The sequence below is a fragment of the Balaenoptera borealis genome (genome assembly GCF_965194805.1).
Source record: "Balaenoptera borealis genome assembly, chromosome: X".
NCBI lineage: Eukaryota > Metazoa > Chordata > Mammalia > Artiodactyla > Balaenopteridae > Balaenoptera > Balaenoptera borealis.
In genome coordinates this window covers 58,721,885-58,746,777 of record NC_138881.1, presented here as the reverse complement: position 1 = coordinate 58,746,777, position 24,893 = coordinate 58,721,885, and the positions used below count along the sequence as shown (strand labels likewise).

Genomic DNA, 24,893 nt, shown 5'->3' with positions numbered 1-24,893 from the left:
CAGAAACACTGACCTGTAGGGTCAAGTGCAAACTCCTTAGAGCAGCACGTGTCTCGTCTCCATCACCCTCCAGCTTCCTTCCTGCACCTTCCCCCATGCCTGCTTCTTACTTGACTAGAGCTGGAAGGTTAATAATTTTTGATTCAATTTATAAAATAGATACAGGTCTAATCAGACTGTCATTTCTTTTCACGTGAGTTTTGGCTGCTTGGGTCTTTCAAGGAATTGGTCCATTTAATCTAGGTTCTCAAATTTGTGGACATAGAGTTGTTCATAGTATTCCTTTTAATACTCTTTAAATTTTCAAGGGGTCTATAGTGATGTCCCCTCTTTCATTTCTGATGTTAATAATTTGTGTCTTCTATTTTTCTTAGCCTGGTTAACAGGCTTATTAATTTTATCAGTTGTTTCAAATACCAGCTTTTGGTTTCATTTATTTTCTCTATTGATTTCCTGTTTTTAATTTCATTGATTTCTGCTCTAATTCTTATTATTTCTTTTTTTCTGCTTGCTTTTGATTTAATTTCCTCTTTTTTCCAGTTACTTAAGGTGGAAACTTACTGATTTTAGATATTTCTTCTTTTCTAATATATGCATTGAATGCTATAAATTTCCTTCTATGTACTGCTTTTGCTGCATCCCACACATTTTGATAAGTTGTGTTTTCATTTTCATTTAAACTACTTTAAAATTTCTGTTGAAATTTCTCCTTTGACCCATGTTTTACTTAGAGTATTGTTTAATCTCTACATATTTTGGAATTTTCCTGTTATCTTCCATTATTGATTTCTATTTTAATTCCATTGTGATCTGACAGCAGATATTATATGATTTCTGTACTTCAAATTTGTTACAGTATGTTTTATGGCTCAGAATGTGGTCTATCTTGGTGAATATTCCATATGAATTTGGTAAGAATGGATCTAGTAGTCTGTACATTTCAATAATATGCAGTTGATTGATGGTGTTGCTGCATTCAACTATATTCTTACTGATTTTGTGCCTGTTCTATCTGTCCATTTCTGAGAGAGGGATGTTGAAATCTTCAACAGTGATAGTAGATTCATCTATTTCTCCTTGCTGTTCTATCAGTTTTTGCCTCACATAGTTTGATGCTCCGTTGTTAGGCTCATACATGTTAAGAATTGTTATGTTTTCTTGGAGAATTGACCTCTTTATCATTATGTAATGCCCTTCTTTATCCCTGATAATTTTCCTTACATTGAAACGTGCTCTATCTGAAATTAATATAGCTACTCCTGCTTTCTTAGGATAGTGTTAGCATGGTATATTTTTCTCCATCCATTTACTTTTTATCTCTATGTGTCTTTATATTTAAAGTGGGTTTCTTGTAAACAATGTATAGTTCAGGCATTTAAAAAAATCCGTTCTGACAATCTCTTTTAATTGGTGCACTTAGGCCATTGAAATTCAAAATGATGATAGATACAGTTGGATTAATATCTACCATATTGTACTGTTGCTGTCTTCTATTTGTTGTTCTTGTTCTTTTTTCCTATTGTTTTCTTCCACTCTTCTTCTGCCTTTTGTGGTTTTAGTTGAGTATTTTATATGATTCCATTTTTGCTCTTTTCTTAGCCTATAGGTTAAAATTTAAAAAACTTTTCTTAGTGGTTGCTCTAGAGTTTGCAATATACATGTACCACTAATCCAAGTACACTTTCAAATAACACTGTACCACTTCATGAGTAGTGTGAGTACCTTATAGTATCAAAACTCCTCCCTCCCACCCCTTGTATCATTGCTGTCATTTATTTCACTTTATTCTGTGTCATTTATTTCACTTTATTGTCTCTGTATATATACGTATGTATACACACACACACAGAAGATATATAAATATGCACACATTATTGAACACATTTTTATTGTTATTATTTTGAACCTTAACTGATCTGTTAGATCAGTTAAGGGCAAGAAAAGTAAATTTTTATTTTACCTTCACTTATTCCTTCTTCCATGCTCTTACTTACTTTATGTACATCCAAGTTTCTGACCTATATTATTTCTCTTCTCTCTGGAGAACTTCTTTTACCATTTCTTGCAAGGCCAGTCTGTTGGCAACAAATTGCCTCAATTTTTGTTTGTCTGAGAAAGTCTTTATGTCTCCTTTACTTTTGAATGATATTTTCACAGGGTACAGAATTGTAAGTTGATGCTGTTTTTCTCTCAGTACTAAATATTTCACTCCACTCTCTTCTTGCTTGTATGGCTTCTAAGAAGTTGGATATAATTCTTATCTTTGCACCTTTTAAGATAAGGTATTTTTTTCCTCTGGCTTGTTTCAGGACTTTTTTCTTTATCTTTGATTTTCTGTAATTGGAAAATTATATGCATAGGTGTAGTTTTTGGTATTTATCCTGCTTGGTGTTCTCAGAGCTTCCTGGGTCTGTGGTTTGGTATTGGACATTAATTTGGGGAAATTCTCAGTCATTATTGTTTCAAATGTGTCTTCTGTTCCTTTCTTTTTTCTTTTGGTATTCCCATTACACTTACATTACACCTTTTGCAGTTGTCCCACAGTCCGTTGACATTCTGATCTTTTTTTTTTTTTTTCAGTCTTCGTTCTCTTTGCTTTTCTGTTTTCAAGGATTCTCTAGCTCATAGATTCTTTCCTCAGCCATGTCAAGTTTATTAAAAAGTCCATCAGAGACCATCTTCATGTTTGTTACAGTGTTTTTTATCTCTGGCATTTCTTTTTGCTTCTTTCTTAGCCTTTCCAGCTCTCTGCTAATGTTACCTGTCTACTTTATCCATTGGAACCCTTAGCATATTAATCATAGTTATTTTAAATTCCTGGCCTGATAATTCCAACATCACTGCCATGTCTGGTTCTGATGCTTACTGTCTCTTCAAATTGTGTTTTTTGCCTTTTGGTATGCCTTGTACTTTTTTCTTGGTAGTGGGATTTGATATACTTGGTAAACGGAACTACTGTAAATAGGCCTTTAGTAATGTGGTGGCTAGGTGTGGAGAAGGGAGAGGCCTATAGTCCTATGACTAGTTTTCAGTCTTTTCGTGAGTCTCTGCCTCTGAACTGTGAACTTCACACATGTTTCTCATTTTTTTCCTCCCCTCTTAGGTGGTACAGAATGGCTAGCGTAGACTGGGGTTGAGTATTTCTCTTCCCCAGGTCAGTTAGCCTCTGATAATACCCCAGGAGGTTAGGCCCTGGTTCACTAGTTTGCCCTGAGGGCAGGCCTTGTTAAGAACACAACTACTGAAGCCCGTGTGCCACAACTACTGAAGTCCATGCACCTAGAGCCCGTGCGCCGCAACAAGAGAAGCCACCGCAGTGAGAAGCCCGCACACTGCAACGAGGAGTAGCCCCTGCTCGCCGCAACTAGAGAAAGCATGTGCATAGCAAGGAAGACCCAACGCAGCCAAAAAAAAATAAATTTAAAAATTAATTTTAAAAATTATTTAAAAAAAACCACCAAACACAAGTGCCCCTCGGAGACACAGTAAATATTTTTGTCGTTCACAAAAAAAAAAAAAAAAAAAAAAAAGAACAGATTGCTCTGGGCTGTTTCAAAATGGTTCCTTTTTACCTTTTCCTGCCAAAGCCCAAGGGAATTTTTCTATGATATTTACTGTGGGAATCTGGTTGAGCTCCTGGAGATTAATCTGACGATATTGTGGGTATCCCCCTTTAACTATGTCCTCTTGTAGTTTTAACTCTCAGACTTGTCCACACTGAACCTCCAGCAGTCTGTCAACTACAGTTCTCAATTTCCTGCCCTAGCAGTGGTGCCCTTGGTAGTTTTTACTTGTGAATCTCTCCTGTGCTAAGCGTCAACTCTTTGTATTTTTGCCTGTCTCCCCAATCTTGGGGGTAGTGGTTTGCCCTGTGTCCTCACCTCTCTTTTGGATCCAAGAAGAGTTGTTGATCTTTAAAAGTCTTTCCAGTTTTTTACTTGTTAGGATGGAGTTGTGACTTCCAAGCTCCTTGCATGTGGAGCCATAAGCTGGAAGTGTGATTTGATTTTTAAGCTTGGCTTCCTTACCATCACCCCTGGATAAGAATAGCTTAATTTTCAGTCCGTGTTTGGTCAGAGGTTTTGATAAGCCCCTTGAGCCACTCAGGCTCAAGGCTGTTTGCTGATGAATCTGTGTATGACTTGAGGAATGCTTTCTAGTCCCATATTTCCCTCTGATTGTTCCTGAGTGGGTGCAGCCTAGAACATATGCATAGCCTTCTGTATCCCCAGGGATGAGTGTGACCCTAGGATTGTTCTTGTCTCTTTCCCTGGTTCTCTCTGTTCAAACTTCTGGCTTGTCTGCTATTTCACTTGTTGCTACTATTATCTTGGAGGTACCAGCCCCTTCTTAATTGCTCACCAGCAAGATCTCCATTGTTTTTGACTATGCCTTTAGGCAGGAATCTCTCCTTGCTGTTTCAAATAAAGTCATTCCCCTTAGGCAGAAATGCTGAGCTCTTCCTCTTTGTTGCCCACTTCTTCCCCTGGGTGGAAACTGGCACACTGCTGCAGCTGGGGGCAGGAGCATGGCAGCTACTCTTGCAGTGACACCCGTACTATATGAGTAGTTGTTGGGGAGATGGTAGCCCCTAATCTACTTAGCATGCCCTCCTGTCCTGCATCCTCTGCCAAATGAGCCAGCCTGGGTGAAAGGGCTCACGGTCCCAGTATTCTTGAGCTGTTACCCCTGGGGTAGAGCCCGTACCCTAAGAGTGAGAACTGAGTGGGGAAAGGAAGACCCAGTCCTCTCGTTGTGCCTGCCAATAATAGCACTTCGCAACACAGATCTGGGAAAGATGAGAGAGGCTGGCAGCCTGAGTCTAGGACCTGGAGGGAGAGGGAATTCCCACTTTCTTTTTGTTTTAAATTGAAGTTGACTTTCAACATTATATCGGAGGGAGAGGGAATTCCCACTTCCTTTTGTTTTAAATTGAAGTTGAGTTTCAACATTATATCAGTTTCAGGTGTACAACATAGTGATTTGATATTTTTGTATATTACAAAATGGTCACCATGATAAGTATAGTTACCACTTTTCACCATACAAAGTTATTATAGTATTATTGCCTATATTCCCTATACTGTACGTTATGTCCCCGTGACTTATTTATTTTATAACTGGAAGTTTGTGTCTCTCTATCTCCGTCACCTATTTCACTCATCTCCCCACCCCACTCCCGAATTCCTACTTTCCTGACAGCCCTCATCTGGAGTAGCTTCCATGACATGGAGGTGGTATGGATAGGAGCAGGTCATGGCTCAAATGCCACAGACTCCCACTGTTCTTACTGAGATTCAGTTGATTTTTTTTAAATAAATGTTTTTCCATTTGCTGTATGCCCTTAGGACACTTTCCAGAGACCTTAAGTGGTTGTTTTAATGATTTTTCCAGGCAAATGGTTGTTTCACTGGGGAGAGGGGGTCCAAGAGCTCCTTAATACCACTGTTGCAGAAGTTCCATTTTCATTGATTATTTTAAAAACTGGAAGTAGAAGGTTTAATGTACCAACAGACACCTCTATGAGATAGGGCTTACAATGAGGCCATTATAATGTAGGCCAGCATTATATCCTTGTTAGCAAGCTGAAAACTCAGTTTGGTAGCTATGGGTCTTTTAAAAAGTAAAAGTAAAAGGAATACTTCAAAGTAATGGCTTCAATTTAGTCCAGTTCACCAAAATTTTATTGACTTCCTCCCTTGGAATACCAATTTTATGGTGAGTGATCTTTGTTTTACTTTTTAAGTTTTTTTTGGAAAACCTGAGGCTCATATTAATACATTATTTGTGGTTATCAGAATGTCCTGTAGATAATATGGTATGGTAATTAAAGCAGAGAACTGAAAGTCAAATTTCTTTTCTCCCCATCCCCTTACTCTCATTTTTAATACCAATCTAGGAAATATTAGAAATCACTTAACTGCTAAATTAGTTCATTCAGCTGCAAAATGGAACTAATACTGTGCATCACAAGGGTGTTGTAAAGCTTAATAAATATTGCTAAAGCATTTGTTTCCATGAAAACTCCTGTATTTGTTTTATTTTAAAAATATATTTCTTACACTTTAAAATGTGCCCATAAAGTAAGGGCTTGTACACACATGTAAAATCGTTTAATCTAGTGTGTATATAGCCAAATGGAAAAGAGCAGTAATATAATTATAGTGTTGATTTGTTGGATATATATCCTAAGGAAATTGTGGCTTTCTTTTCTTTTCTTTTCTTTTTTAATGGGTGTTGAATTTTGTCGAAAGCTTTTTCTGCATCTATTGAGATGATCATATGGTTTTTATTCTTCAATTTGTTAATGTGGTGTATCACATTGATTTGTGTATATCGAAGAATCCTTGCATCCCTGGGATAAATCCCACTTGATCGTGGTGTATGATCCTTTTAATGTGTTGTTGGATTCTGTTTGCTAGTATTTTGTTGAGGATTTTTGCATCTATATTCATGAGTGGTATTGGTCTGTAATTTTCTTTTTTTGTAGTATCTTTGTCTGGTGATGGTAGCCTCATAGAATGAGTTTGGGAGTGTTCCTTCCTCTGCAATTTTCTGGAAGAGTTTGAGAAGGATAGGTGTTAGCTCTTCTCTAAATGTTTGATAGAATTTGCCTGTGAAGCCATCTGGTCCTGGACTTTTGTTTGTTGGAAGATTTTTAATCACAGTTTCAATTTCATTACTTGTGATTGGTCTGTTCATATTTTCTGTTTCTTCCTGGTTCAGTCTTGGAAGTTTATACCTTTCTAAGATTTGTCCATTTCTTCCAGGTTGTCCATTTTATTGGCATAGAGTTGCTTGTAGTAGTCTCTTAGGATGCTTTGTATTTCTGTGGTGTCTGTTGTAACTTCTCCTTTTTCATTTCTAATTTTATTGATTTGAGTCCTCTCCCTCTTTTTCTTGATGAGTCTGGCTAAAGGTTTATCAATTTTGTTTATCTTCTCAAAGAACCAGCTTTTAGTTTTATTGATCTTTGCTATTTTCTTTGTTTCTATGTCATTTATTTCTGCTCTGATCTTCATGATTTCTTTCCTTCTGCTAACTTCGGGGGTTTTTTGTTCTTCTTTCTCTAATTCCTTTAGGTGTAAGGTTAGATTGTTTATTTGAGATTTTTCTTGTTTCTTGAGGTAGGCTTGTATTGCTATAAACTTCCCTCTTAGAACTGCTTTTGCTGCATCCCAGACAAATCCCATTGCCATTTGTCTCTAGGTATGTTTTAATTTCCTCTTTGACTTTTTCAGTGATCTCTTGGTTATTTAGTAACATATTGTTTCGTCTCCATGTGTTTGTGTTTTTTACGTTTTTTCTCCTGTAATTTATTTCTTATCTCATAGCGTTGTGGTCAGAAAAAATGCTTGATATGCTTTCAGTTTTCTTAAATTTACCAAGGCTTGATTTGTGACCCAAGATGTAATCTATCCTGGAGAATGTTTTGTGTGCACTTGAGAAGAAAGGGTAATCTTCTGTTTTTGGTTAGTATGTCCTATAAATATCAATTAAATCTATCTGGTCTATTTTGTCATTTAAAGCTTTTGTTTCCTTATTTATTTTCTGTCTGGCTCATCTGTCCATTGGTGTAAGAGATTTTTCTTGTTTCTTGAGGTAAGCTTGTATAGCTATAAACTTCCCTCTTAGTACTGCTTTTGCTGCATCCCATAGGTTTTGGATCGTCATGTTTTCATTGTCATTTGTCTCTAGGTATTTTTTGCTTTCCTCTTTGATTTCTTCAGGGATCTCTTAGTTATTTAGTAACGTATTGTTTAGCGTCCATGTGTTTGTGTTTTTTACGTTTTTTTCCCTGTAATTCATTTCTAATCTCATAGCGTGGTCAGAAAAGATGCTTGATATGATTTCAGTTTTCTTAAAAGTTACTGAGGCTTGATTTGTGACCCAAGATGTGATCTATCCTGGAGAATGTTCCGTGCATACTTGAGAAGAAAGTATAATCTGCTGTTTTTGGATGGAATGTCCTATAAATATCAATTAAATCTATCTGGTCTATTGTGTCATTTAAAGCTTGTGTTTCCTTATTTATTTTCATTTTGGATGATCTGTCCATTGGTGTAAGTGAGGTGTTAAAGTCCCCCACTATTATTGTGTTACTGTCAGTTTCCTCTTTTATAGCTGTTAGCGGTTGCCTTATGTATTGAGGTGCTCCTATGTTGGGTGCATATATATTTATAATTGCTGTATCTTCTTCTTCGATTGATCCCTGGATCATTATGTAGTGTCCTTTCTTGTCTCTTGTAACATTCTTTATTTTAAAGTCTATTTTATCTGATATGAGTATTGCTACTCCAGCTTTCTTTTGATTTCCCTTTGCATGGAATATCTTTTTCCATCCCCTCACTTTCAGTCTGTATGTGTCCCTAGGTCTGAGGTGGGTCTCTTGTAGACAGCATATATATGGGTCTTGTTTTTGTATCCATTCAGCAAGCCTGTGTCTTTTGGTTGGAGCATTTAATCCATTCGCGTTTAAGGTAATTAATGATATGTATGTTCCTATGACCATTTTCTTAATTGTTTTGGGTTTGTTTTTGTAGGTCCTTTTCTTCCGTTGTGTTTCCCACTTAGAGAAGTTGTAGAGCTGGTTTGGTGGTGCTGAATTCTCTTAGCTTTTGCTTGTCTTTAAAGCTTTTGATTTCTCCATCGAATCTGAATGAGATCCTTGCCAGGTAGAGTAACCTTGGTTGTAGGTTCTTCCCTTTCATCACTTTAAGTATATCATGCCACTCCCTTCTGGCTTGTAGAGTTTCTGCTGAGAAATCAGCTGTTAACCTTATGGGAGTTCCCTTGTATGTTATTTGTCGTTTTTCCCTTGCTGCTTTCTATAATTTTTCTTTGTCTTTAACTTTTGCCAATTTGATTACTGTGTGTCTTGGCGTGTTTCTCCTTGGGTTTATCCTGTATGGGACTCGCTGTGCTTCCTGGACTTGGGTGGCTATTTCCTTTCGCATGTGAGGGAAGTTTTCGACTATAATCTCTTCAAATATTTTCTCTGGTCCTTTCTCTCTCTCTTCTCCTTCTGGGACCCCTATAATGCGAATGTTGTTGTGTTTAATGTCCCAGAGGTCTCTTAGGCTGTCTTCATTTCTTTTCATTCTTTTTTCTTTATTCTATTCTGCAGCAGTGAATTCCACCATTGTGTCTTCCGGGTCACTTATCCGTTCTTCTGCCTCAGTTATTCTGCTATTGATTCCTTCTAGTGTAGTTTTCATTTCAGTTATTGTATTGGTCATCTGTTTGTTTGTTCTTTAATTCTTCTAGGTCTTTGTTAAACATTTCTTGCATCTTCTCAATCTTTGCCTCCATTGTCTTTCCGAGGTCCTGGATCATCTTCACTATCATTATTCTGAATTCTTTTTCTGCAAGGTTGCCTATCTCCACTTCATTTAGTTGTTTTTCTGGGGTTTTATCTTGTTCCTTCATCTGGGACATAGCCCTCTGCCTTTTCATCTTGTCTATCTTTCTGTGAATGTGGTTTTTGTTCCACAGGCTGCAGGATTGTAGTTCTTCTGGCTTCAGCTGTCTGCCCTCTGGTGGATGAGGCTATCTCTGTGGTTTTCTAAAGTTAGAAAGTATTGCTTTATATAATTGATTTTTATGTGTCAGTTGGCTGATCATCTGTTGTAGTGCAAAATAGAAAAGTTTAATTAAGTATAATTATAACATGTCTTCTTAGTAATATGTAGTCTTGAAAAAATATATATAATTTGAAATAAATATGTATTTATATGTATTTTTTTCCTTTTTTAATGATAGCCAAAGCTATGATATTGGGAAGATGGATAAGAGTTGTGTTCAGCCGACAATGCTGGTAAGGATCATGTTAAATATTGCAGAAGTAGGTTGAAGAAATACAGTTTATGTTATTGTAATAAAATTATGATAGTCTGTCCCTCCATTTGTGAGTAGATTATTCACTGGGCACATCATTTAATATCTCAGTGCATTACTTTCTGTAAAGTTGATATACTTATGGAATCTACCCTCCAGGTAGATTCTTGTACCCATGAATTAATTTATACATGTAAAGTGCTTAGGACAATGTTTGGCTATATAAGTTTTAGCTTTTATTTGCATGTTCAAAAATTCTAGGTTTCTTTAACCACCCAGATAGAACATGCTTGGTATGGAAGTTAATTTTAATATTTAATCAAGTAAAATGTGATTATGTAAATAAATCTGATATAAAACTAATTTAATACATGCCATAGCAGAATGGAATTTTTTTGAGTATCCGTCTCTGCTTCTTACCATTATTACAGTATATCACTCAAAATGTAATGGAATACACACACACACACACACGCACATATATACATATATATGTATATACACACACACATATATATCTCAGTATATCTAGCAATGTGGTAGATGGGGAAAAAAAAAGAAGTATAAAACGTGGCCTCTGCCCTTAAATAGCTTATGTTTAAAGGATGAAACTGATACAGGTGAATACAATGGAATATTATTCAGCCATGAAAAGGAAGGAAATTCTGACACATGCTACAACATAGATGAACCTTGAGGACATCATGCTATGTGAAATAAGCCATTCACAAAAAGACATACTGTATGATTCCAGTTCAGTGAGATATGTTGGGTAGTCAAATTCATAGAGACGGAAAATAGAATGGTGGTTGCAGAGGTTTGGAGGGAGGAGAACATGGGGAGCTATTGTTTAATGGGTAGAGTTTCAATTTTGTGAGATTAAAAGAGTTCTGGAGATGTATGGTGGCGCTGGTTGCACAACAATGTGAATATACTTAATGCTACTGAACCATACACTTAAAAATGGTTACAATGGTCAATTTTATGTTATGTGTATTTTATCACAATTAAAAATAATGAAAATATATTATGATAGTGTCATATAATAGAATATCATATAACAACGAGAATAGACTACAATAATTGTAACAATATGGACGTTCTGACATATAATGTTGAACAAACAGAGCAAAATACAAAGTAGTACATACTGTATGATTCCATAAATGTGAATGCCAAAAGCAGGTAGAACTAATACATGGTGTTGGAAGTCAGATAATTGGTTACCCTTGTTTGGAATAGTGTCTGAAAGGAGACATGAGATGAGACTAAACTTCTGTTTCCTGATTTCTGTGTTGTTAACATATGTGTGCTCACTTTGTGAAAATTCAGAGTTGTACCATTGAGATTTTGGAACTTTTTTGTATGTATTTTATACTTCAATTAAAATTTCAAAAAAAAAGATTTAAAAAAATGAGTACAAGTGAAACAATTTGGGAAAAATAAGTGATAAACTGTGTGGTACTAACCTGAAGTATACGCAAGGGCATGCAGAAAAGGGGAATATTAATGTTGACTAGAATAGTTGAAGAAACCTTTTGGTAGGAGATAGGCCTCGGAAAGCAGATGGGGTTCATACAGTTAAAAGGGAGGGAGAAGGGAATACGAGGCAAGGGATTTAGATGAGAAGACGTCTGGAGGAGGAAATGAGGATGGAAGATAGGATTTAAGCATGATTGAAATCTAATATTCATACTGCAAGGTATGGAGAAGTAAGATTATGAAATAGTTTTTCTTTCATGCTAGCAGTATTTTATTGTGGTATAACTTAAATAAATAAATAAATATATATATATATATATATATATATACACACTCACACACATATACATACACTAAATTGCACAAATCTTAAAAGTATACAGCCTGATGAGTTTCAGTTTATCTATATAGTTTTGTAACTACCACACAGATCAAGATACAGAAATTTCCATCACCCTCAAAAGTTACCTTGGCCCCTTTCCAGTTAATAGCCATTCATACCCCAATGATAAAACCACTATTCTGACTTTTATTGCTGTAGAATATTTTTGGCTTATCTTGAACTGTGTATAAATGAAATCATACAGTATGTACTGTTTTATGTCTGGCTTCTTTTGCTTAACATAATAGTTTTGAGATTCATCCATTTTGTTCTATCTTTCTGATTATTTGACCCTTTTACTGTTACAAAATAGCTACAGTCTTTCTCAGAGATGCTATATTTACTCCATCAAAGTCCTCTGGCGAAGTTTATAAGTTGAGAGTTGCTCCACAATAATAATAATGATATTAAGTACATTATATCCATCTTAGTTTTTGAATTAAAAACTCAAAGGTATCACACCCTAAATGTCATTTCTCTAAGATTCGCAGAGCCCTAATGTGCTTAACATTTTTTTTTTAAGTTAGAAGACCACCTTTGCCTGATCCTACTGTCCTCATTATACTTAGAGGCAGAATCTTCATTGAAATAGGCCTCCTGCTTTCAAAATGTGAATCTGTAGTTAAATAAGTCTGTGCTAAGTAGAGTTATTCCCCTTATCAATGTAGATCTGGCTGGAGAAACTGACTTAATTATTTCTTATTTCTTAATAAAGAAATACTTTATTAATTTTAAAACTTGGTTGAGTTGGGAGGACTCTTGTCTATAGGAAAGTATATCTGCTCCTAGTGAAATGGTGGTATTTGTGCCCTTGGTCCAATTGGTTAATCTCAACTAGGCTATAAAGTCTTTGAGAGAGGGATTATGTCTTTCTATTTGTTTCTTTTGATGGAGGCCTAATATAATGCTACCTAAACAGTAGGTGGTAAGATGATTACATTAAATATTGCTGTGCTTTAATTTCCTTATTTTTAAAGTGAGGATGATTAAGTACTTTACCACTAAAACACTGTTAAGAAAATAATTATATTAACACAATTATATTAAATTTAAATAAGCTATTACTGTAAAATTCTCAGATGGTATTTGGTGTGGGTAGCATAATGATGAGACATATCCCAAGACTATGTGGTTGCTTAAGGAAATGCTATTTCATAATTATGACTGAGGTTTGAGAAATGCCTGTCACTATGTAAGTGCTAGTCAGCTGTTGTATTGCAGTTTAACCCTCAACTGTGTGTGTTTTTTTTCTATTTTTAATTATAGGCTAAAGTTCTACGGTTACTAGCCACTGCTTATATGGATTGGGACGACAAAGAATATTATAAGCCTCTCATCGCTGTAAACCTAGCAAACAAGGTATAAGAGGTTTTTACTTTTGAAAATTAGCTTAATGAAATTTTGAAAGCATTGATTCACATTTTGAAATCCACTGTAGACATTTGCTCCAGTATTCCTGTTTTTTTTTTTAAACAACAGATTGTTGCAATCTCTTCTGCAGCACAGAAAGGAAGAATAAAATATACCTCTTTGACAATAGATATTTTTGAAAAAAATTTTCTTTTGCACAAAACAGAAAAGGTTCTCTGATGTGAGTAAATTTTAGGATAAAGAAGGAAATGATAAAATAGGGAGATAATGGGATTTAGTTTAAAAAAACCAACATCAGTCATTCACTTTCAGCTGATGCTCATACAAACATACACATATTCATACATACATACATACAATACCTCTATACTCCTGGATAAGGAACATTGATAGGCTGATGACTGTTTAAAGAGATTCAATTAGGATCAATGTGTTTTACTCTATAAGGTGATTAAATATACTGATACATTTTTAGAAAATTTTATTTATTTTGGCTGCATTGGGTTTTCGTTGCTGGGCGCGGGCTTTCTCTAGTTGCGGTGAGCAGGGGCTATTCTTCGTTGCGGTGCGCGGGCTTCTCATTGCGGTGGCTTCTCTTGTTGTAGAGCACGGGCTCTAGGCATGCAGGCTTCAGTAGTTGTAGCACGTGGGCTCAGTCGTTGTAGCTCGCGGGCTCTAGAGTGCAGGCTCAGTAGTTGTGGCACACAGGCTTATTGCTCCGTGGCATGTGGGATCTTCCCAGACCAGGAATGGAACCCTTGTCCCCTGCTTTGGCAGGCAGATTCTTAACCACTGCACCACCAGGGAAGTCCCTGATACATTTTCAAAAGAGTTTTTTCAACAAGATGGGAAGCATGAAAGTGAATAGTTGAATTTATCAGAATATTAAATTGCCCAAAGAAACCATTTACTTGAATTATATTTTCCTGAAATTTATGTCACGTGGATGGGGTTATTTAATGCTGAAAAACTTCTTTTATGTTAAATTTTTAAATTTAAAAATATTCATATACATGAACATTTTCAAAAGCTGCATCCTTTTTTTTTTTTGCATTTGCTAAGATGCAAGTCTAAATAAAAAACAGGATCCAAGACAATGGAGGAAGCTGCATACTAGCTACATGACCTCTTGTCAGCATGTCTCTTTGTTCACTGGATACAGAAGTTGCAGTTTTTATAACAATAATTGTCCATCTGCATTACTCCTGACATATCACATTTAATAGCCTAATTATTGACCCTGGACATTGATGAACTGGGTGCATTAGGATTTCAGTGGCAATATACACTTAAAAGAGTTTTATTTGTAAACAATTTCAAACCTAGAGAAAGATTGAAAGAATAAGAATAGTTCAAAGAATACCCGTCTATTTACTTTACCCAGAATCACCTGTTATTAACATTTTGTGCATTCTCTCTTTCTCTATATTATTGAGGAAATATAATTCATACATTCATCTTATTGAGGGTAATATATATTGATATCTGTAATAATAATATATGTTATATATACTCAGTAATGAACTGTATAGCATGTTTTTCTCTCAAATATAGGATTACTCAATCTAGGATTAGGTATTGCATTTATGTGACATGTCTCTTTAGTCCCCTGTAATCTGGAACATTTCTGTAGCCTTTCTTTTGACTTCTGTGTCATTGATATTTTGGAAGAATACATTAGCTCCCTACCTTGTTTTAAATGAAAATTCTTCATTTGAGATTTATCTGATGTTTCCTTGTGATTAGACTCATATTATGCATTTGTGACTGGAATACTGCATGAGTGATATTGTGTCCCTTCTCAGGGCATCACATTTGGAGGCCCCTGATGTCCATCTGCTCCTCACTGGTGATAATATTGATCACCTGTTCAAAAGTGTTATATATCTTCACTGTATATTAACCATTTTTCCCTTGCAACCAACAGACACTTTAAAATTATGCATATACCCTGCTTTTTATTAAAAATTTCCTTAAGAATTAGTGTTCTTGCCTGAATCAATCTTATGATGGTTGCCAAATAATCATTTTCTAACTGTAGCACTCCCTTCATATTTACCAGTTGGCACTCAACATTCTACTGTAAGCAAGAGCTCTCCCTTCTCCCATTTATTTAATATTTATTTATTTACTTCTTGATTTATTCATTTGTTATCAGGATTTATCAGGGTTTTTGTATTCCTGTTTTTCCACTGACATAATTCATTACTCTTAATTATCTTTTAACAGTTTTATTTAGGTATAATTAACATAAAATAAACTGCCCATATTTAAAGTAAAAAATTTGATGAGTTTTGACATGTGTATATATCTATGAAACCATCACCACAATCAGGATACTGAATATATACATCATTCCTCAAAGTTTCTTCACACCCTTTTGTCACCCTTTCCCACTCTTCCCTAGGTAAACAACTGATCTGCTTTTATAGATTAGTTTGCATTTTCTAGAGTTTTATACCAATGGAATCATAGAGAATGTACTCTAGTTTTGAATGGCTTCTTTCATTCAGCATTCGGCACAGTATTCTGAGATGTTGTGTGTGTGCGTAGTTTATTCCCAGGGTTCAGTAATATCTTATTGTATGGATATATACCATATTTGCTCTTAAATCTACTTTATCTTTTATTGATATAGTTACTTTAGCTTTCTTTTGACTAGCGTTAGCATGGTGTATCTTGTTCTGTTTTCCTATTTACGTCTTTATGTTTAAAGTGCATCTCTCTTTTTTTTTTTAATATTTTATTTATTTATTTATTTATTTATGGCTGTGTTGCGTCTTCGTTTCTGTGTGAGGGCTTTCTTCAGTTGCGGCAAGTGGGGGCCATTCTTCATCACAGTGCGCGGGCCTCTCGCTATCGTGGCCTCTCTTGTTGCGGAGCACAGGCTCCAGACGCGCAGGCTCAGTAATTGTGGCTCACGGGCCCAGTCGCTCCGCGGCATGTGGGATCTTCCCAGACCAGGGCTCGAACCCGTGTCCCCTGCATTGGCAGGCAGATTCTCAACCACTGCGCCACCAGGGAAGCCCTAAAGTGCATCTCTTATAAGCTGCATACAGTTGGGTTTTGCTTTTTTATCCACTCTGACAATCTGTGTCTTTTGACTGGGGTGTTTAGAATATTTACATTTGATGTGATTATTGATGTGGTTAAGTTTGAGTCTATCACCTTGTTATTGTTTATTTGTCCTGCATATTCTTTATTCCCCCTTTCTTCTTTTTTTTTCTGCCTTCTTTTGTAAGTTTGTATTTAAGTAAATTTTTCTTCAAAACAATTTATGAGTCCAATGTAGATTTTATTCTAACCTCCTGAAGAATCCATATTGAAATATTATGAAAATACAGACTTCCCTGGTGGCACAGTGGTTAAGAATACGCCTGCCAACGCAGGGGACAAGGGTTTGAGCCCTGGTCTGGGAAGATCCCACATGCCGCGGAGCAAATGAGCCCTGTGACACAACTACTGAGCCTGCGAGCCACAACTACTGAAGCCCACATGCCTAGAGCCCGTGCTCCACAACAAGAGAAGCCACTGCAATAAGACTGCGCACCGCAACAAAGAGTAGCCCCTGCTCTCCGCAACTAGAGAAAAGCCCGCATGCAGCAACAAAGACCCAATGCAGCCAAAGATAAATAAATAAGTAATTTATTTATTTAAAAAAAGAGGAATATTATGAAAATATTTGTAGGATCATCTGGAGGAACAAACAGTGAGACTACTCAGGGGAATACTGAAAAAGGAGAGTGATCATAGAGGCTTTGTCACATTACATATTTGAATAATTTTTTAGATTCAGTTTTATTTCTTCTGTTGGCTTATTAGTTGTAACTCTTTGTTTTGCTATTCTACTGGTTTCTTTAGGGCTTATACTATATACCTTATCTTGGTCTACCTTCATATGTCATAATAGTGTACTTTTATATCTCCAGCCTGGCCTTTATGCTACTGTTGTCATATGTTTTACTTTTACATATGTTATAAAATCCACAATACTATGTTATTATTTTTGTGTAAATTGTCAATTTTATTTTAAAAGGGATACAAATAAGAAAAAAACTTATGCATTTACACATGTAGTTACCATTTCAATTAATCATTATTCCTTTGTATACATCCAAATTTCCATTTGTTGTTGTTCTTCTGCCTGAAGAACATTGTTTTGGGGTTCTCCAAAGAGACTTATTATAAAGAATTGGCTTATGCAGTTATGGAGGCTGGTGAGTCTCAAGATCTGCAGGATGAGTTGGCAAGACAGAGACTCAGGAAGGCTGATGGTATGGTTCCAGTCTGAGTCCAAAGGCCTGAGAACCAGGAGAGCCAATGATGTAGTTTCAGTCCAAAGGCTGGCAGGCCTGAAACACAAGAAGGGCCAATGTTTCAGTTCCAGTCCGAATGCAGGAAAAAGCTGATGTCCAGCTCAAAAGCAGTCAGTCAGGAAGAGTTCTCTGTTACTCAGGGGAGGGTCAGCTTTTTTGTTCTGTTCAGGCCTTCAACTCATTGGATAAGGCCCACCCACATGCTGGGAAATCTGCTTTACCCAGTCTATCTGTCTGTCTATCTATTTATTTATTTATACATTTATTTACTTATTTGTTTATTTTTGGCTGCATTGGGTCTTCGTTGCTGCATGCAGGCTTTCTCTAGTTGTGGCGAGTGGGGGCTACTTTTCGTTGTGGTGCGCGGGCTTCTCATTGTGGTGGCTTCTCTTGTTGTGGCTCATGGACTCTAGAGCACAGGCTCAGTAGCTGTGGGGCACAGGCTTATTTGCTCTGCGGCATGTGGGATCTTCCCGGACCAGGGCTTGAACCCGTTTCCCCTGCATTGGCAAGTGGATTCTTAACCACTGCGCCACCAGGGAAGCCCCAGTCTATTGATTTAAATGTTAATCTCATCCAGAAACACTCTCACAGAAAGACCAGAATAATGTTTGACAAAATATCTGGGTACCCTGTGGCCCAGTCAAGTTGACATATAAAATTAACCGTCATTGACACCTTTTAACATTTCTTGTAGTGCTGGTCTATCAGTGATGACTTATTTCAGCATTTGTGTCTTTGAAAATGTCTTTATTTCACATTATTTAAAAAAATATATTTATTTATTTATTTGGCTGCACTGGGTCTTAGTTGTGGCATGCGGAATCTTCGATCTTTGTTGCAGCATGTGGGTTGTTTAGTTGCGGCATGCAAACTCTTAGTTGCGGCATGCATGTGGGATCTAGTTCCCCAACCAGGGATTGAACCAGGGCCCCCTGCATTGGGAGTACAGAGGCTCAGCCACTGGACCACCAGGGAAGTCCCTATTTCACATTATGTCTTAAAAAACTTTTTATTTTTAATACTTATAGAGTAACAGGAAGTTGCAAAAATGGTACAAAGAAAAAAATTAAAATAAAAGCAATAGATTCAGAAGAAAATTTTAATACCCCCCCTCCCCTCCCCAAATAGTACAAAGAAGTCCCATGTACCCTTTACCAAGTTTCCTCTAATGGTTACCTGCTGCATTACTATAATAGCAAATTGTCATTGGTACATTGTATGTGTATAGTTTTATGCCATTTTATCCCATGTGTAGATGCATGTAACTACCACTGCAATAATATACAGAACTATCCCATCACCCCAAAGATTTTCCTCATACTACCCCTTTATATGCACACCCATACCTGCTCTACCCCCCACCATCCCTAAGCCCTTGCAAACACTATTCTTCATCTCTATAATTTTGTCATTCCAAGAATATTATATAAATGGAATCATACAGTTTATGACTTTTAGGAGATTAGCTTTTTTCACTTAGCATAATGCCCTTGAAATCCATTCAAGTTTTTGTGTGTATTAATACTTGGTTTCTTTTATCACTGAGTGGTGCATGGTATGGATGGTATCACAGTGTGTTTAACCATTCACCTACTAAAGGAAATATTGGTTGTTTTCAGATTTTGGCTATCATGAGTAAAGCTGCTATGGTATTTGTGTATAGGTTTTTGTGTGGGATGTAAGTTTTCATTTTCCTGGATAAATGACTAGGTGTACAATTGTTGGGCTATTTAGTTTTTAAGAAATTGTCAAACTGTTTACCAGAGTGGCTGTACCATGTTGCATTCCTACCAACAATGTATGAGAGTTTTAGTTTCTTTTCCTTCTTGCTGGCATTTGTCATTGTCCCTGTTTTTATATTTTAGCTGTTCTAATAGGTATGTAGTGATTTTAATTTATACTTTCCTACTGGCTAATGATGTTGAACACCTTTGCAGGTGCTCCTCTTTGGTGAAATGTGTCTTCGTAACGCTTGTCCATTTCATACTTGGATTGTTCAAATTTTACTGTTGAGTTTGATAAGATAAGATGTTCTAGATAAGAGTTGTTTGTCACATATGTGGATTGTGAATATTTTCTCCCTCTCTGTAAGCTGTCTTTTCATCTTCTTAACAGGGTTTGATTTATGGCCCAGGATATAGTATATCTTGGTAAATGTCCTGTGGACACTTGGGGAAAAAAAAGTGTATTCAGCTCTTTTGGGGTGGAGTGTTGTATAAATGTCAATTACAGTTGACCCTTGAACAACATGGGTCGACACCCTGCACGGTTGAAAAACCACATATAACTTTCTAGTGGGCCAGTCGTATCCGTAGTTCCATATCCATGGATCATGTAGTACTGTAGTATTTATTGAAAAAAAATCCACATATAAGTGGACCTACACAATTCAAACCCTTGTTGTTCAAGGGTCAGCTGTAGATCCTGTTGATTGATGATGTTGAGATCTTCTATATCTTTGCTGAGTTTTTGTCTAGTTCTATGAATTTTTGAAGGTAGGGATGTTTAAATTTCCAACTATAATTGTGGATGTGTCTACTTCCCCTTTTATTTCTGTAAATTATTACTTCAGATATTTTACAGCTCTTTTGTTTGGTGCATACGTATTTAGAGTTACTATTTCTTCATGGTAGATTGACCCTTTTATCATTCTATAATGTCCCTTTCTGTCCCTGGTAATTATTTTTTTGATGTACAGTCTACTTTATCTGATATGAATATAGCTATTCCTACTTTCTTATTGTTAAATTTTTCATAGCATATAATTTGCCATCTTAACTGTTTTTAATTATACAGTATAGTGGCCTTGAGTACATTCATATTGTGCAACCATCACCAACATTCTTCTCCAGAACTCTTCATCATGTAAAATGTAAACTCTGTACCCATTATATAATAACTCCCTATTCCTCTCTCTTCCAGTTCCTGGAAACCACCATTCTACTTTCAGTCTCTATGAATTTGACTACTCTAGATATCTCATATAAGTAAAATAAAACAGTGACTGGTGTATTTCACGTAGCATAATGTCCTCGAGGTTCATCCATGTTATAACATGTGTCAGAATTTCCTTTCTTTTTTTTTTTCCTTTCTTTTTAAGACTGAATAATATTCCACTGTATGTGTATACCACATTTTGCTTATACATTCATCCATTTATGTACATGTTGGTTGTTTTTACCTTCGGCTATTGTGAATAATGCTGCTGTGAATGTGGGTGTACAAATAGCTGTTTGGTTCCCTGATTTCAATTTTTGGGGGGTATAAACCCAGAAGTGTAACTTCTGGATCATACTGCAATTCTATTTTTAATTTTTTTGAGGAAACACACTACTGTTTTTCCCGTAACAGCTGCACCATTTTAAATTTCAGCCAAAAGTATACAAGGGTTTCAATTTCTCCACATCCTTGCAAACACTTTAATTATTATTTTTTGATAGTAGACATGCTAATGGGTGTAAGGTACACCATTTATTTTTTTGGCTGCGTTCGGTCTTTGTTGCTGTGTGTGGGCTTTCTCTGGTTGTGGCGAGCGGGGGCTACACTTTGTTGCAGTGTGCAGGCTTCTCATTGAAGTGGCTTCTCTTTGTTGCAGAGCACAGGCTCTAGGCATGCGGGCTGCAGTAGTTGTGGCTCGTGGGCTCTAGAGCGCAGGCTCAGTAGCTGTGGCACATGGGCTTAGTTGCTCTGTGGCATGTGGGAACTTCCCGGGCCAGGGCTCGAACCTGGGTCCCCTGCATTGGCAGGCGGATTCTTAACCACTGCGCCGCTAGGGAGGGTCCCCCATTTGTTTTTGAATGATGTTTTTTCTGGGTATAGAATTTGAAATGGAGAGCGTTTTTTTCTTTGAGAATTTTAAAGATATTGTTCACAGTTTTCCTGTTACATTGTTTCTGATAAGAAATATGATGCAATCCTTATTTTTATTCTTTATGTAACAAGCCCTTTTTTTCTGGCTAATATGTGGATTTTCTGTTTATCACTGGTTTTGAGCAGTTTGTTGATGATGTACTTTGAAGTAATTTTCTTTGTTTCTTATGCTTGGGGCTCTTTGAGCATCTTGAATCTCTGGGATCATGGCTTTCATTATGTTTGGAAAGTTCCAGTATTTTTTCAAATATTTTTTTCTGCTTCACCCTCAGATGCTAATTACTCATATATTAGATTGTTTGAAGTCGTTCCCACAGTTCACTTATGCTGTTTACATTTACAAAGATTTTGGGGGGCAGGCTTCAAGATGACAGAAGAGTAAGACATGGAGATCACCTTCCTCCCCACAAATACATCAGAAATACATCTACATGTGGAACAACTCCTACAGAACACCTACTGAACACTGGTAGACCTCAGACCTCCCAAAAGGCAAGAAACTCCCCATGTACCTGGGTAGGGTAAAAGAAAAAAGAGAGACAAAAGAATAGGGACGGGACCTGCACCAGTGGGAGGGAGCTGTGAAGGAGGAAAGGTTTCCACACACTTGAAAGACCCTTTGTGGGGGGAGACTGTGGGTGGTGGAGGGGGAAAGCTTTGGAGCCACGGAGGAGAGCACAGCAAGGGGTGTGGAGGGCAAAGCAGAGAGATTCCCGCACAGAGGATCAGTGCCGACCAGCACTCACCAGCCCGAGAGGCTTGTCTGCTCACCCGCCGGGACGGGCAGGGGCTGGGAGCTAAGGCTCAGGCTTCGGTCGGATCGCAGGGAGAGGACTGGGGTTGGCGGCCTGAACACAGCCTGAAGGGGTTAGTGCACCACAGCTAGCCAGGAAGGAGTCCGGGAAAAAGTCTGGAGCTGCTGAAGAGGCAAGAGACTTTTTCTTGCCTCTTTGTTTCCTGGTGCGTGAGGAGAGAGGATTAAGAGCACTTATAAGAGCTCCAGAGACGGGCGTGAGCCACGGCTGTCAGCACAGACCCCACAGACGGGCATGAGATGCTAAGGCTGCTGCTGCTGTAGCCACAAAGAAGCCTGTGTGCAAGCACAGGTCACTCTCCACACCTCCCCTCCCGGGAGCCTGTGCAGCCCACCACTGCCAGGGTCCCATGATCTAGGGACAACTTCCCCGGGAGAACACAGGGCACACCTCAGGCTGGTGCAACGTCACACTGGCCTCTGCCGTCGCAGGCTCGCCCTGCATTCCGTACCCCTACCTCCACCCGGCCTGAGTGAGCCAGAGCCCCCGAATCAGCTGCTCCTTTAACCCTGTCCTGTCTGAATGAAGAACAGACGCCCTCAGGTGACCTACACGCAGAGGCGGGTCCAAATCCAAAGCTGAACTCCAGGAGCTGTGCGAACAAAGAAGAGAAAGGGAAATTTCTCCCAGCAGCCTCAGGAGCAGCGGATTAAATCTCCACAATCAACTTGATGTACCTGCATCTGTGGAATACCTGAATAGACAATGAATCATCCCAAATTGAGAAGGTGGACTTTGGGAGCAACGATATATATATATATTTTTCCCTTTTTCTCTTTTTGTGAGTGTGTATGAGTATGCTTCTGTGTCTTATTTTGTCTGTATAACTTTGGTTTTAACATTTCTCCTAGGCTTCTGCTGTCCTTTTTTTTTTTTCTTCTTAATATAGTTTTTAACGCTTGTTATCATTGGTGGATTTGTTTTTTGGTATGGTTGCTCTCTTTCTTTCTTTTTTTTATTACTTAAATTTTTTTTAATAATTATTATTTATTTTTTATTTTAATAACTTTATTTTATTTCATTTTATTTTATTTTATCTTTTTCTTTCTTTCTTTCTTTTTTTCTCCCTTTTATTCTGAGCCATGTGGATGACAGGCTCTTGGTTCTCCAGCCAGGCATCAGGGCTGTGCCTCTGAGGTGGGAGAGCCAAGTTCAGGACACTGGTCCACAAGAGACCTCCCAGTTCCACATAATACCAAATGGCAAAAATCTCCCAGAGATCTCCATCTCAACGCCAAGACCCAGGTCCACTCAACGACCAGCAAGCTAGAGTGCTGGACACCCTATGCCAAACAACTAGCAAGGCAGGAACACAACCCCACCCATTAGCAGAGAGTCTGCTTAAAATCATAATAAAGCCACAGACACCCCAAAACAAACCACCAGACGTGGACCTGCCCACCAGAAAGAAGAGATCCAGCCTCATTCACCAGAACACGGGCACTAGTCCCCTCCACCAGGAAGCCTACACAACCCACTGAACCAACCTTAGCCACTGGGGGCAGACACCAAAAACAACGGGAACTACGAACCTGCAGCCTGTGAAAAGGAGACCCCCAAATACAGTAAGTTAAGCAAAATGAGAAGACAGAGAAACACACAGCAGATGAAGGAGCAAGGTAAAAACCCACCAGACCTAATGAAGAGGAAATAGGCAGTCTACCTGAAAAAGAATTCAGAATAATGATACTAAAGATGATCCAAAATCTAGGAAATAGAATGGAGAAAATACAAGAAACATTTAACACGGAGCTAGAAGAACTAAAGAGCAAACAAACAGTTATGAACAACACAATAAATGAAATTAAAAATTCTCTAGAAGGGATCGATAGCAGAATAACTGAGGCAGAAGAACGGATAAGTGACCTGGAAGATAAAATAGTGGAAATAGCTACTGCAGACCAGAATAAAGAAGAAGGAATGAAAGGAATTGAGGACAGTCTCAGAGACCTCTGGGACAACATTAAACGCACCAACATTCAAATTATAGGGGTCCCAGAAGAAGGAGAGAAAAAGAAAGGGACTGAGAAAATATTTGGAGAGATTATGGTTGAAAACTTCCCTAATATGGGAAAGGAAATAGTTAATCAAGTCCAGGAAGCATTCAAATCAATAGAATTAGAAATGAAAAAGGAGAAGTAACAACTGACACTGCAGAAATACAAAGGATCATGAGAGATTACTACAAGCAAGTATATGCCAATAAAATGGACAACCTGGAAGAAATGGACAAATTCGTAGAAATGCACAACCTTCTGAGACTGAACCAGGAAGAAACAGAAAATATAAACAGATCAACACAAGCACTGAAATTGAGACTGTGATTACAAATCTTCTAACATAAAAAGCCCAGGACCAGATGGCTTCACAGGCGAATTCTATCAAACATTTACAGAAGAGCTAACACCTATCCTTCTCAAACTCTTCCAAAATATAGCAGAGAGAGGAACACTCCCAAACTCATTCTTTGAGGCCACCATCACCCTGATACCAAAACCAGACAAAGATATCACAAAGAAAGAAAACTACAGGCCAATATCACTGATAAACATAGATGCAAAAATCCTCAACAAAATACTAGCAAACAGAATCGAACAGCACACTAAAAGGATCATACCCCATAATCAAGTGGGGTTTATCCCAGGAATGCAAGGATTCTTGAACGCACGCAAATCAATCAATGTGATACACCATATTAACAAATTGAAGGAGAAAAACCGTTACGATCATCTCAATAGATGCAGAGAAAGCTTTTGACAGAATTCAACACCTATTTATGATAAAAACCCTCCAGAATATAGGCAAAGAGGGAACTTA

General features: G+C 37.5%; 1 protein-coding gene across 1 annotated transcript in view; it reads left to right on the top strand.

The window, feature by feature from the left end:
* The window catches only part of LOC309620325 (testis-expressed protein 11-like), a 190,795-nt gene that overhangs the window by 137,452 nt on the left and 28,450 nt on the right, over window positions 1-24,893 (top strand). The window contains exons 10-11 of the mRNA XM_082376471.1: window positions 9,763-9,817; window positions 12,968-13,060. Coding sequence (XP_082232597.1) covers window positions 9,763-9,817; window positions 12,968-13,060 — 148 coding nt within the window. The remainder of the gene's footprint in view (window positions 1-9,762; window positions 9,818-12,967; window positions 13,061-24,893) is intronic.